At 44.7% G+C, this 14,089-nt stretch overlaps 1 protein-coding gene across 1 annotated transcript in view; it reads left to right on the forward strand.

Moving 5' to 3' along the window:
* The window catches only part of prickle1b (prickle homolog 1b), a 39,791-nt gene extending 26,912 nt beyond the window's left edge, over positions 1 to 12,879 (forward strand). The window contains exons 2-8 of the mRNA XM_015957851.3: positions 1,820 to 2,017; positions 4,732 to 4,845; positions 7,861 to 7,998; positions 9,586 to 9,789; positions 9,877 to 10,063; positions 10,195 to 11,187; positions 11,281 to 12,879. Coding sequence (XP_015813337.1) covers positions 1,832 to 2,017; positions 4,732 to 4,845; positions 7,861 to 7,998; positions 9,586 to 9,789; positions 9,877 to 10,063; positions 10,195 to 11,187; positions 11,281 to 12,245 — 2,787 coding nt within the window. The 5' untranslated portion in view covers positions 1,820 to 1,831 and the 3' untranslated portion in view covers positions 12,246 to 12,879. The remainder of the gene's footprint in view (positions 1 to 1,819; positions 2,018 to 4,731; positions 4,846 to 7,860; positions 7,999 to 9,585; positions 9,790 to 9,876; positions 10,064 to 10,194; positions 11,188 to 11,280) is intronic.
* The last annotated feature ends 1,210 nt before the right edge of the window (positions 12,880 to 14,089 follow it).

Consider the following 14,089-nt stretch of genomic DNA (forward strand, 5'->3'; position numbering starts at 1 on the left):
GCATGCAAAGCTCTGATCGTTGACGCGCTCCAGACATCTGCGTCCTGAGCACGGCCACAGTAACATTATCAAATCAGGTGTTGCCACCTCAAAAACTAATTTAACACGCGATCGTTCATGTCGCCTCATTTCCTTTTATGTTTTCCGTCTTATTTGTGCCTGATGCTTTTCGCTGCTGTGGAGAGGGGCGCATCACCTGTTTTGTCCTCCGGTGACGCACCTCACCCGTGTGACCGGCGCACAGCGCGCACCCCGCTGTTTTTGCGGTCGGTAGATCTTTTAGAACTGCAGTTCAAAGGTAACTCATAGGGTGAATATATATGATCCCAGGTAGCAGTTTTTCTTTAGTATTGAGAGGAGATGCAGGAAGATAATAAACAGAGACAGGACAGAAAAATAGTCAAATAAAAACAAGTTAGTTTTTGTACCTGGTGGTTGCAACAAACAGACACCAAATCAGAAGTGAGGAACAGAAAATGAAATAATTATTTTAATGTTTAGAGCAGCAGGAACTCCGAGAGGCTGCAGGCGCATCAGTGAGTTTGCGGCCGCTGCGCAGGGGGAGGGGGGAGAGGGCTGAAGCAGAAACTACAGTTGTTAAAAAAATGTGTTTAACTTTGAAAATGTGGGCGCAATTTTAATTGTCAAAAATTCCAGCGAACCAACCAAACTCGAATAGAAATTTAAGCCTGCCTCTAATTCTGGCCCTCCTTCCAATAAAGGCCTGGAGCTTGGTAAGCTTGAGTAAAATACAGGCCCGGGCCTGTATTAGAGGATTTACGGTAGTTATTATTATGCTGTTTGTCCCCTTAAACCACAATTGATTCTTTCGGCTTGTTTTCCACCAAATGCAGAGCGTGGCTGTGTGAGAGACAAGAAAAGGATGTGATACATCTCCATTCGGCGCTGTAGTAAAGATAACTGGCTGGTTAGTGTCTGCAGGACCAATACCTGATGAACCCAGCATTAGTTCAGTCCTGTTTTAATTAGGAGAGAGCACATTTTTATGCTATTGCAATGATCTTTATTAGCCCTTTTTTTCAAGAAACACTGTGCCATCAAATCACCGTAAGATTACTGCAACGGTGAGTTTTATAAACGCGCCATGCTGGCCTAGCGTTGCGTTAATTTTGCGGCATTTGTTCCACCTCTCTTGGTAGTAATACTGCGGTCTGTCAAATAAACGGCGATTGCGACTTGGTGCAACAGAGGGAGGTGTCATAATGACATAGGGAGTTCATGCCAAGCTTTGGCCGGCAACTTAATTGAAAATGAAAGTAAACACGGGCCGTAAGTTTTGCTGTTCTATCAAGTAAGTGTGTAGTCAGAACCTCTGATTAGAACAGCAACAGGAATTTGGAATACAAGCTTTGGCTAAATTTGATAAAAACATCGCATTTCAAAGGCACAGAGGTGTCCACCTCTTATCCGCACCCCTGCAAGAGATTAGTTTCTTCTGACGTTCACTCAAACGGTTTAACTTTGTGTTGCAATGAGGAGAAACTTTCCTCAGTGTGCATTTGCTGCTCCTCTCATGTTTTTCCAGACATTATGTCAAACTGTTACAACAGTGCCAGGACAGAGGCACTTAAATTGTAGAGAAGCCGACTGATTGCTGGCATTTAGAAAATCTAGAGGAATTTACTATGAATGCAAATAAATCCAAGATCAGCATTATCCCAGCCAATGAATGGCGAGATGGTAAAGCTTTGTAAGCATGTAATTAAATAAAAATATTTAAGCAAGAAAAGCAGGGAGAAGAAATGAAAGGCAAAAGTTAGACAAATATAAATTCTAAACCTTTAATTTTTCCAAACAGCGCCCGACTGCAATGAACCTGGAGCGCAGTGACAGAAGGGAGCGCCCTGTAGCTCGAGGGCCAGACATGGAGGCCCGTGCGGGGGGAAACATGGGCAAGATGTCAGTGGGATTCCAGAGAAGCTCCACATCTGATGATGACTCTGGGTGTGCTTTGGAGGAGTATGCCTGGGTGCCATCAGGACTCAGACCTGAGCAGGTAGAGCTTTTCTTTCACAATTATTTATTGAAATGTACATGTAATCTCAGCTGGAAACATCATGCCATATGGGTGGATTATTTATTCCCATTTTTCTGCATTTCTTAAAGAAGTCCTTCACTGAGAAAATGTTTGGCAGGCTGAACATGAAAATTATGTCCTACACCTATCTCCTGCATTAGCTTCTGATAGAAAATAGACGTTGAAACTCTAGAATTAGAAAAGCCTGACAGATCTACGTCACACTGTCACATATCATTCATGGACTCACCCATCGTGGCTCTCGACAAGGAAGGCTGTTGTTAGTTTAGCATCCAGGAAACAGCAGAGAATGTTTCAGGCTAGTTGAAGCTAACTGTTAGCTTCAGGCTTGTGTTATTTGTGGAGATAAAACATCAAAGTTGCAGAGCAAACGGAGTCAGTGGTAGAGTCGAGTTGATGTTAGCCAATCAGAGGTGAGATGTCCAAATATCAGGAAATAAGATGTCTGGATCTCTCCTCCAATTTGGCAATCTCCTAGGGTGTTTCTCAGTGTCAAGGAACCTTGCCTTGACGTCTTGGCCCCGCCCCGGTTGCCTAGGAGATATGTCAGCAGGAACCACCAAGGCGTGTTCCAATGTTCATGTTCTACCGAGGCGTCTGTTTGGAAACCGTTTAGCTAGCTGAGCAAGGATACACGGGAGGTGTCTTGTAGCCTAGCCTTGGTCAAAAATTTCCCAGAATACGCCGCGCTGCCAAAAGGATGGCAGATCAGAAGCCGACAGCTACTTCGGGGGCAAATTTCCAGTTTAAATATAAGTCAACTAATTGTAGCCACCGGGCTGATATCTAAAATGTTTTTCATATCCAAAGCAGTTAGCTATGGATGGTTAGTTGCTTAGTAGTTACAGCTTTGTTTATGTTTATGTTTATGTATTCAGCAGACGCTTTTGTCCAAAGCGACTTACAAGTGATAATCGGCATGTTTCCCTTGAGGCTAACAACAACAATAACATCAACAACAACAAACAATTTCCAGTCAGTCGTAGGTGGCAGTGAGGCAGCATGATGAATCATGGAGAGGAGGGAACAAGGAGTGGACAGTAGAGAGGGGGGACGGGTGCAGGGAGGTGCTAGTTTAGAAGATGCTCTCTGAAGAGCAGGGTCTTCAGGAGTTTCTTGAAAGTCGAAAAGGAAGCCCCTGTTCTGGTAGTGCTTGGTAGGTCATTCCACATTTGTGGAACGATGCATGAGAAAAGTCTGGATTGTCCTGAGCGTGGTGTAGGCACTGCTAGCTGACGATCCTGTGATAACCAGAGCGGCCGGGCCGAGACGTAAGCCTTTGCAAGAGGATTCAGGTAGATGGGAGCCGTACCATCTCAGACTTTGTATGCTATTGTTAGCGATTTCAATTTGATGCGTGCAGCTAACGGTAGCCAGTGGAGCTCAATGAACAGAGGGGTGACGTGTGCTCTTTTTGGCTGATTGAAGACCAGACGTCTCACTTTGGTGGCTAGCAGGTAGTAACTTGCTTACATATTTTAAGTGACAGTGTGTATTTTTCCTGACGATACGGGGCAGTGTAAATCGTTGCAAGCAAGCAGTACTTTTGTGTTGAGTAAGACCTTACCAACGGATGCCCATTAGGGTCACAAAGCCCTGAGGAGTGCAAACTTCAGCAAAATGACAAGAATATCAGACTCCCTTTCATTAATGGCAACAAGTGAAGGTAAATGTGTAAAACAACAACATTTAAGAATCATGAAAGTTTTTTGACTGTTTGTTACAAATCAGTAAATACAGTTTGTCCTCATGGGCTCCCGTAGTAGGAAACATGGCATCTAATGTGGTGTTGTCCAGAGAGTTAGGCCCGCTTCCATGTATTTTTGACCAGATTTTTACGGTTATATGTTACAAAGCTGCCAATATTTTTCAACAACTGGGCATCATTTAATTCATTTTCAACAATATTTTGATGGAAATTTCCAGAAATTATGGTAAAAACTACACATTGTCTTTTTAATTTAACCAATTATACACAATTTAAAAAGTAAAAAGCTTGTTATGCTGAAACATATACGTATAAAATATTACATTATCTCCTGTGTCACGTGACTTAACGCGACCGCCGTGGAAGTCGTGATGCAAGTTTGTTCCATTTAACCATTCTCTGACCAAGGAAGGGCAAGATGTAAGCAAGATGTTGCCTTGCGAGGCCAGGCACCTTGACATTGAGAAACGCCTCTAGTTTTTGAAACAGTGTGCTAGAGCTTTTTTCGTCAGGAGTACGACTTACAAGGTATTCATTCCTACTAGAGACCGCTTCAGATGTATTAAGATATGAGTGAAGGACCTCTTCAAGACATTTACATTAATCTGATGATGGTCAGTAAATGTTTTGCTACGTTTCTTTTCTCCTCTTCATGGACATGCACAGCTACAAACACTTTTAGCTCAGGTTTCCGTTGCCTCCTGTCAAAGGAAATTAACCGAGCCAAACATTAACATTTACAGTCTCGTGCTGTCTCCTTGTGTGTGAGGAGATTTTACAGTCAGGCGCATGTGAGTGGATGCAGATAGACGTGTTTGACCCACAGATTTACAAATGAAGGACATATATTGCCATGCCTGGGTGACAGTGAATTACTTTATTCTTTAATGCCAAAAAACAGCTGAACAAAGGCCTGGCAATATTTTAAATTTGCTCAGCTGCTTAAACTCATGCACATCTCCAGGTCCAGATGTATTTCTCCTGTCTGCCAGAGGACAAGGTGCCATATGTCAACAGCCCAGGAGAGAAGCACAGGATCCGACAGCTCCTCTACCAGCTTCCTCCACATGACAATGAGGTAAAGTAACAACAACACTTGTTCAAAAGACCTAAACTGCTGTTTCTTTCAACATGCAATGCACTAACATTCATTGCAGTTCTAATCGTAAACAGGAGGTGTCACTCAGGGTTTGAATTACGGTGGAGCTAAGGGGAGCCCGGCTCACCCGAAAGGGGTCATCCTGTCCGATCCCATTTTTGTATAGCACTCGGGTGTGTGTGTGTGTGTGTGAAGACACGATGCACTTGTATGTCAAATCACCGCCGTTCAAACTCCGTACTGGTGGGTTGTAGGACGGGTCATTTCTCCGACTCCCTTGGGTGTCAGTTGAGAGCTTCTGGGGGAGCTCATGACCCTTTCGGTGGAGCTTGGCTCCCCCTACCTCCGCCTTAATTTGAACCCTGGTTGTTTGTTCACAGAGTTCTTAACTCTCCAGCCATATCTCAAAAATAAACAGTTTAAAATTTTTATCTTCCTATACTTTCTTAATGCTTAAAAAACACCATGATTATGTGCATCCAGAAAATAATGAAAAACCGTATTTTGTAACCTGGCCTTTTTGGTGTGTTGTCCATTTTTGCAAATGCTGATCGGTAAAGAAATTTTGATTTATGATTTTTAATTTGTCAAAGGAGTTAAGTGTCTGCCTCGGAATCAGAAGGTTGCAGGTTTGAGTCCCACTGAGTCTGTTGCAGTCACTGTGTCCTTGGGCTAGACACATAACCTGCTGGTGGTGGTCGGAGAGACCAGTGGCACCAGGGCAGCTGTGGCTAAACTGTAGCTCATAACCACCAGTGTGTGAATGTGTGTGCATAGCTGAATGACTGATTGTGTTGTAAAGCACTTTGGGGGGTTCTAGGACTCTAGAATCACTATATCTATATCTATACAGGCCATTTACAAGGTGAAAGGGAACTTTTAATGACACATATCCTTTACTCAACTCAAGCCTGCAGCTGGGTGAACTACACAATCTAGCTGTTTTGGAAGAAAGCTAAAACAATAGCTGTATTCTCTTGACTCGGAAATAAAAAACTCCTTTGGAACATTAAAGCTCAAGCCACAAGCCTGTATACCAGATTTATGGTGCGTAAACCAGCACTCCTTTCACATCTGCGTTAATAGTTTACATTAGGTGATATGATGGAGCGTTATCACCAGAGGGGGAAGGGGAGACTGCACTAACTGGGGTGGTCTTTGTGTACACATATGGAAGATACACAATAGGTACACTCAACACACACAAACAGTGTGTGACTGGGGCATTTTATTATGTTTGTTGGCAAACCTAGCGGCCGAGGAAGCAGAGGATTCTTGGCGTAGCTGTGGTTAGGATGGATAGGCAGTGTGTATATGAAAGGGAGACAAAAGAGACATCGTGTGTGTGTGTGTGTCTGTGAGAGAGAGAGAGAGAGAGAGAGAGAGAGAGAGAGAGAGAGAGAGAGAGAGAGAGAGAGAGAGAGAGAGAGAGAGAGAGAGAGAGAGAGAGAGAGAGAGAGAGAGAGAGAGAGAGAGAGAGAGAGAGAGAGAGAGAGAGAGAGAGAGAGAGAGAGAGAGAGAGAGAGAGAGAGAGAGAGAGAGAGAGAGAGAGAGAGAGAGAGAGAGAGAGAGAGAGAGAGAGAGAGAGAGAGAGAGAGAGAGAGAGAGAGCAAACTCATGCTCCACTATTGTTTAATGATGTTTGGAGAAAAACCGAGCTGGTTGTCAGGACGGTCCAGAGGTCTCATTTATCAGACATTGCGTAGAATCCTTACTAAAACCGTACTTAAGCTCAGCAAAAAAATGTACTTACGCCAAGTAGGTTTGTGATCTATCAAACATGGAGTACACACAGCTGCACGCAACCTCCGCTTCATAAATCGGAGACTAACGAGAATGTTTCTCAGCTGCTTTTTTGTCACATCCCGCCCTCACCACGCCCACTTACTGCCATAAATAGTTAATGCAAAGTGCCTTGTGGATCTCATGCATACACATGTTGCAGCGCTCCGCCAATGACATGGCGACCGTAGATCAAGGAAGCGCAATTTCACAGAAGCAGAAGTTGAGGTACCTGTGGGTGAGGTGGAGAAATGAAAGGAAGTGCTTTTGCAAAACAAATAAGAGAAAATCCACGGAGTGGTACAGCGTTGCTGAAGCCGTCAATATTGTGAGTTCTTCAGAGAGATCTGTGGCGGACATAAAAAAAAAAAGGCCCAATCAGGATTCGATCCCCAGACTCCCTGGTGATAGTCACGTGCACTAACCAGTCAGCCAAACAGAGATCTTCTAGCCAGGGTGCATGATCAATCGGATCACAGTGACAGGACACACACCGTCACAGACGCATGACATTCTGTCTCAATCTGCCCCCCTGCTGATATTCTGCATTCTGTATTCTGCGCTTCAGGTTGTGTGTGTGCGTGCGCGCATGCGTGTGTGAGTGTGCGCATTTGTGTGTGTGTACGTGCGCGTGTGTGTGCGTGCGGGGGGTCTTGTTCTGTGTGAAAACAAAGCAGTACAAGTGATAATGCTGCAGGATTTCATAATTTTATCCTTCTCAGCAGCAGCACTGCAGGTGCTCTCCATGTCCAAAATGTGCGTAAGCCAGATCCTTAGTCAACTTAAAGTTGAGCACATTTTTCCGCTAAGTTTTCTTTGATAAATCCCGAAGTTTGCGTGGAAAGTTGCTTACGCAGTTTTCCGACCCCGTTTTGTGTGTATGCAAGCTTGATAAATGAGGCCCCTGGTCTTTTATCTGAGACTTTATCCCAGACTCTAAATAGAGAAGAAGGATTTGTGTATCGCTCTCGCCATCCTTTCACAGCTGCCTTGAGGAGGTGAATTAGCTATAATTGAACTCTTTTCTCAACCTTATATGGACTTTGAGTGATCCTCTACTGCAAACTTGCATGCAAAGATGAAAGTGGGGCTATTAGCTGTAATCTGTGGATGCTTTATTGTGATGATTTTGCTTTCCGTTCGTAACCAGAAATTGACCTTAATTCCTTTGAACTTAACACTCTCTCTCGTTTTTTGTTTGTTCATTAACAGGTGCGCTATTGCCATTCTCTGATCGAGGAGGAAAAAAGGGAGCTCCAGATATTCAGCACCCAGAGGAAGAGGGAGGCGTTGGGAAGAGGGACGCCTAAGATCCTCCCCAGAGCCCTGCAACACACCCGCTGTGAAAGTGTAAGCACACACACACAAATGAGCACACATGTATTTAATAAGACAACAGGAAACTCAACCGGTGGGTCTTAAGCTATTTAAACCAGCTAACATCCACTATCCTTGTCATGGCAGCCCGAGGCCCAGTCCTGACTATTACAGCAGTTTTAATCACTGACATAAACTTCCTCGTTAGAGGAAATGGGGAAATCATGTTTAAGCAGAGCAGAGGCCTGTTCCTCATGAAGAGTTCAGCCAATTTCCTGCCTTCACATCTATTTCACAGCATGAGAGACTACAAAAATGGACGATTTAATTAGTCATTTTTGCCCAAAGTCTTAAAATCCAGTTTGTTACCCCTAACAAGTCAGTATGTGGCTGATAATTCCACATAAACTGGTGTAATTAGAGCTGTTCAGTGTGCACAGCTGTTTCAAGGTACTTTATGGAAAAACATTTTGGGAATTGCAAGATATTTCATTCATGTTTTTGTGGGAGTTTAGATCAAATTTGACATTTTGTTCAAACTTTAAACAGACTCCAGAATCTGCCTTTGTTCTCCTTATTTGGCTGTGCTGTTTTAACGTAAACAAGAGATGCAGTCCAGTTCGTCCCTGATCGTATTTCTCAAAATAAAGGTTCTTTCATTGCACCAAACATAAATATTGCTGTTATGTGGCTTCTGCTGAATTCATCCCTGACAAATGAGTAAACCACATCCTCCACCAGGCATCCAGGAGGAGCAGATGAAGAACATCTATGTTAATTCCCCTAGCCTAGCACATTCAGATGCAGTCTGTCACCACTCAGGCACAGATGCTAACATGGGGCCTGCAAGGTCACACACATGCTCTAAAAGACTCACGGACAGTGGACACCCATTAGACAGGCCGAACACTCATATACTCTCAAAAGCTCTGCAAACATGTGCTATTGTCAACCACACACTCAACTGCAGGATGTATAATGACGACACACGCATGCCTTAACTCTCAGGGTCATGCAACACCGACGTTTTCAAGGCCCCAGTCTGTCCAAACTGGTAATAATGGCTAACAGCTGGGCATGCAATCCCTTAGCTGCCTTCTATGGATAACTCATAAATAAATGTGCTTATTTATATAAAGACTGCGTGTTCGAACGGGCTTTAGCAGTCTTTGTGAAGTCATAAGACCTTTAGTTGGTGAGCCACGGTCAGTTTACAGGGCAAAGCTGCTGTCAAGGGACTTATATATGGGACCAAAAAAACCCCGAACACCCAGTAAAGGAAAATTCATGAAAAACATTTAACGAGTGAGCCTATCAGCTGATTTCATGAAGTCAATTTTCTTGCATGGTTCACCTAAACTGAAAGTATTGCCTTGAAATCTTTGGCAATGTGTCTTGCACCAATCCTTTTCATCACCTGTTGTGTAGCAATCTTTATTATAGCATCAGTGCAAAAAAAGGCTCAGCACCCTTCCTTGTTTTGGTTATACTACATTTCCCATGGGTCAAAGGAACCAGCTGTACCACATACCTATTTTAAGGTGCCATTTGAGATGGTAATTACCAGCACCAGATGTGACAAATTAATCCCCCAGATTATCTCTTGTTTGTGTTTGACAGTGTCATGGTGGCATTAATGGAGGAGAGATGGCAATTTTTGCCTCCAGGGCTGGGCCGAGTCCCTGCTGGCACCCAACATGCTTTGTGTGTACAACGTGTCAAGAGCTCCTGGTTGATCTCATCTACTTTTATCAAAATGGCAAGATCTTCTGTGGAAGGCACCATGCTGAGCTTCTCAAACCACGATGCTCCTCTTGTGATGAGGTGACTCTACAGTAAAACTCTGTAGCATTTGTACAGCTTTTAAAGTTTTGTCGGAGAAATTAACAAGATGCATTTTTGCTTCCATAGATCATCTTTGCAGATGAGTGCACTGAGGCAGAGGGTCGTCACTGGCACATGAAGCACTTTGCTTGCTTTGAGTGTGGGACAATGCTTGGTGGGCAGCGGTACATCATGAAAAATGGACGGCCATACTGCTGTGGGTGCTTTGAGTCTCTGTATGCAGAGTACTGTGAGGCCTGCGGTGAAAATATTGGTGAGTAATGTTTCTGTGTCTATTATTAATCTTTCAAAATTCAAATTAAAACAAAGTATTTCTTCATTTAAGATCTAATTTGAAAAGAAGATTGCTTTTAATAGATTTTCTATTTTTATATAATCTTTTAGGTGTTGACCATGCCCAAATGACCTATGAAGGTGTACATTGGCATGCCACAGACCAGTGCTTCTGTTGTGCCCAGTGCAAGACGTCCTTGTTGGGTTGTCCCTTCCTGCCCAAGCAAGGCCACATCTATTGCTCAAAAGTCTGCAGCCAGGGGGAAGATATACATGGCTCCGATTCGTCTGATTCTGCTTTCCAATCAGCCCGCTCACGTGAATCGCGGCGCAGTGTACGCATGGGAAAGAGCAGCAGGCCTACAGAGCAATGGAGACAGTCCCAGCTTTTTAATCGTCCTGTCACTGTCCCATCATATGAGCAAAGGTTTGGGGATAGTGAGGGTGACAAAGACGCTGATGGCAACATTGATATTGTGGGGCGTAAGCTGGGCCACATGGGCCTGGAGGAGGAAAGATTCTGGAGGGATCGCGAGGAAGATGCCAGTGGAGAGGAGGATCCAGATGAGTGGGCCCAGCATGATGACTATATGACTCAGCTCCTGCTCAAGTTTGGTGACCGGGGGTTGTTACAACTTCAGCAGCCATCCCTAAAATCACCCAGTCCTAACAGTGACACAAACAGGCTAACATGCACGTCTGATCCCTGGCTGAAGCCCACTTCTACATCTATGGGGATGAATGCTTCTTCTCCTACCCCTGCCAGTCCCACACAGAGCCAGACTTCAAATCAGTCCCGGGCCAACAGTCTCAGCCCTGGATTCATGGATAAGAAGCACCTGCCAGAAATATACTGGGCCCAGTCACAGGATGGCCTTGGAGACTCGGCTTATGGGAGCCACCCTGGTCCTGCCAGTGCCAGAAAGATCCAAGAGCTGGAACTGGACCAAGAGCAGGATCAATTGGAAGCAGGAAAACGACCCTTCTGGCAAGACACCAGGCAGTGGTATGAAGATTCTCTTGAGTGCATCGCCGACGAGTTGAGAAAGGTTGGGAAGGGTGTTGGAGACTCGATGGACTCCTTGGCCCTTTCAAATATCACTGGTAAGGATTGTGCAACTAGCTTGGAATCAGCTTTACTTTCTTTTAATATCCAAAGCACAGTGAAAACAGAACCTTCCCTTTCACCTCTCTTAGGTGCATCAGTGGATGGCGACAGCAGGGATGCACCTGCTGTCTACACTCTTCATCCAAGACAGGGTTCCTCATTGACAGGCGAGTGTGAAAAGATGAGCAACATGGGAACGTTTAATTCATCTCATCTTCACCACAGCGCCAACTCTCTCAATCTCAACATGGAAAAGAGGAGTGAGGAAGTAGAGAATGAAGTTGCTCTTGGAATGAGGGGAGGTGCTCCAGGTGTTCACTCACTGTCTCCTCATTCAGAAGGACTCTCTCCATCCTTTGTTCAAGCCCCAGCACTGAGGAGGAGCAAGTCACAATCCAGGCCACCTCAGGTGGTCAAGTTCTCAGAAGACACAGTGGACAATGGACATAATGATGGTTTTGAGGTCAGTATTACAAAACATCCCATGAGTGAGAAACCACAGAGGAGGGCCTTCTGCCCCGATGAGCTGGGCAGAGAGAGAAGCCGTTCAACGAGCCACCATGGGCGGAGCAGGCAGAGCCGCCACCGGCAAGGTCGACACCATCGGAGCCGCAAAACCCGCTCAGACAATGCCCTCCACATGGTACCTATGGAAAGAGCACAAAGACCATTTGTGCACCAGCAACAGGGTTTAGGGAACTCTTCCTGTGGTGCTATGCGCCTACAGCACCCGTCACACTTGGTGCCTTTGGCTTACTCCCAAACTCGATCTGACTATATGCTTCGAAGCTCAACCAAAAATGACCCAAGGGCTGAACATTTCATGGGTCTCTACAGAGAGGATGATGACTGGTGTTCCACTTGCTCATCTTCATCATCAGACTCCGAGGAGGAGGGCTATTTCCTCGGTCAACCAATCCCCCAGCCCAGAGCTGTTGGGCGCTACTATGCAGAGGACTATCCAACAAGAGTTACAGCCCTCCCTTCTTTGAGCCATGCCTCACAGACTTGTCACCGAAAAGGTCACAACTCCAAAAACTGTATAATTTCTTAAAATGTTTATCAATTGTTTTATTTTAAATCATGGGCACTACGCAAAGCAATACCATCCAGAAAGGGTCCTCAAGTCACTGATTTAGGAAGTGATTAGAAAGTGCATGGATCAATGTTAGATCAGGCCAAATTTAGGAGGGACACATTGTACGTTTTATCCAACGTAGCATTAAATATTCCTAAAACTGCTTTTTACATAAGATGCAAGAACCTGTAGCGTTGGAAATATGGCAGTTAGCATTAAATCCACTTTTTCCTGTCAGCCTTTCTCTATAATTTTTAGTTTTTTCATTGCTATATGTGCATTACAGTTGTACAGAAGTTTATCATTCAAGTAGAAAATCAAAACCAAATTATTTAATGTCAACGCATCACAATAAAAATGTACATACTAAGTTAAGGTAGTAATACTAGTTTTTAGTCATGGTTTAAGTAAAAAGCAGTTATTGTTTATACTTTATGAAAAGAACAGAACAGTGCTGTATTAATCCAGAAATGTTTCCCACATTACCATTTGTACAAATCTGGTAGCAACACACTTGTACTTGCACCTGATCACTTGCATTACTCCAACATAGCCAAACATGCTTTTTGATGTAAAGATGCTTGTAATAAATTTTTGTTTTCAAAGACTTCAGGTTGGTAACTTTTGATTTTCAATATTTTACTTAAGAAAACAAGGCTTTTGTGTTTATAATTCATGTTATTAGAACCCAAGCCTAAAATAACTTGAATACTTGGATGTACTTTGCTTGGATAACGGACTGCTACATCTTTTTTATTGTGCATTATGAGCAAGTCCTGTGCATTTCATTTGTCTGACAGATGTTGGACTTGGAACTCAAACTGAAATCCATCCATCCATCCATCCATTTTCATCCGCTTATCCGGAGTCTGGTCGCAGGGGCAGTAGCCCACGGCGAGAGGCCCAGACTTCCCTCTCCCCAGCCACTTGGGCCAGCTCCTCCAGGGGAATCCCAAGGCGTTCCCTGGCCAGGTGAGAGACATAGTCCCTCCACCGTGTCCTGGGTCTACCTTTAGGTCTCCTCCCGGTTGGACGTGCCCGGAAAACCTCACCAGGGAGGCATCCTGTCCAGATGCCCGAGCCACATCAACTGGCTCCTCTCGATGTGGAGGAGCAGCGGGTCTACTCCGAGCCCCTCCCGAATGACCGAGCTTCTCACCCTATCTCTGAGAGCCTAGCCACTCTTCGGAGAAAACTCATTTCAGCCGCTTGTATCCGCGATCTCGTTCTTTCGGTCACTACCCAAAGCTCATGACCATAGGTGAGGGCAGAAACGTAGATCAACCGGTAAATCGAGAGCTTCACCTTCTGACTCAGCTCTCTCTTCACCACGACAGACCGGTACAACACCCACATCACTGCAGATGCAGCACCAATCCGCCTATCGATCTCACGCTCTAGTTTTCCCTCACTCGTGAACAAGACCCCGAGATACTTAAACTCCTCCACTTGGGGCATGACCTCATCCCTGACCCAGAGAAGGCATTCTACCCTTTTCCGAATCAAGACCATGGTCTCAGATTTAGAGATGATTCTCATCCCAGCTACTTCACACTCGGCTGCAAACCGCTCCAGCTAAAGCTGAAGATCACGTTCTGATGAAGCCAACAGGACCACATCATCTGCAAAAAGCAGAGACCTGATCCTCAGACCACCAAAACGGATGCCCTCCACGCCTTGGCTGCGCCTGGAAATCCTGTCCATAAAGGTTATGAACAGAATCGGTGACAAAAGCCAGCCTTGGCGGAGTCCAACTCTCACTGGGAACGAGCCGACTTACTGCCGGCAAATTGAAATGACAAGACAAATTAGCAATAATA

This window comes from Nothobranchius furzeri, chromosome 1, assembly GCF_043380555.1.
Source record: "Nothobranchius furzeri strain GRZ-AD chromosome 1, NfurGRZ-RIMD1, whole genome shotgun sequence".
Lineage (NCBI taxonomy): Eukaryota > Metazoa > Chordata > Actinopteri > Cyprinodontiformes > Nothobranchiidae > Nothobranchius > Nothobranchius furzeri.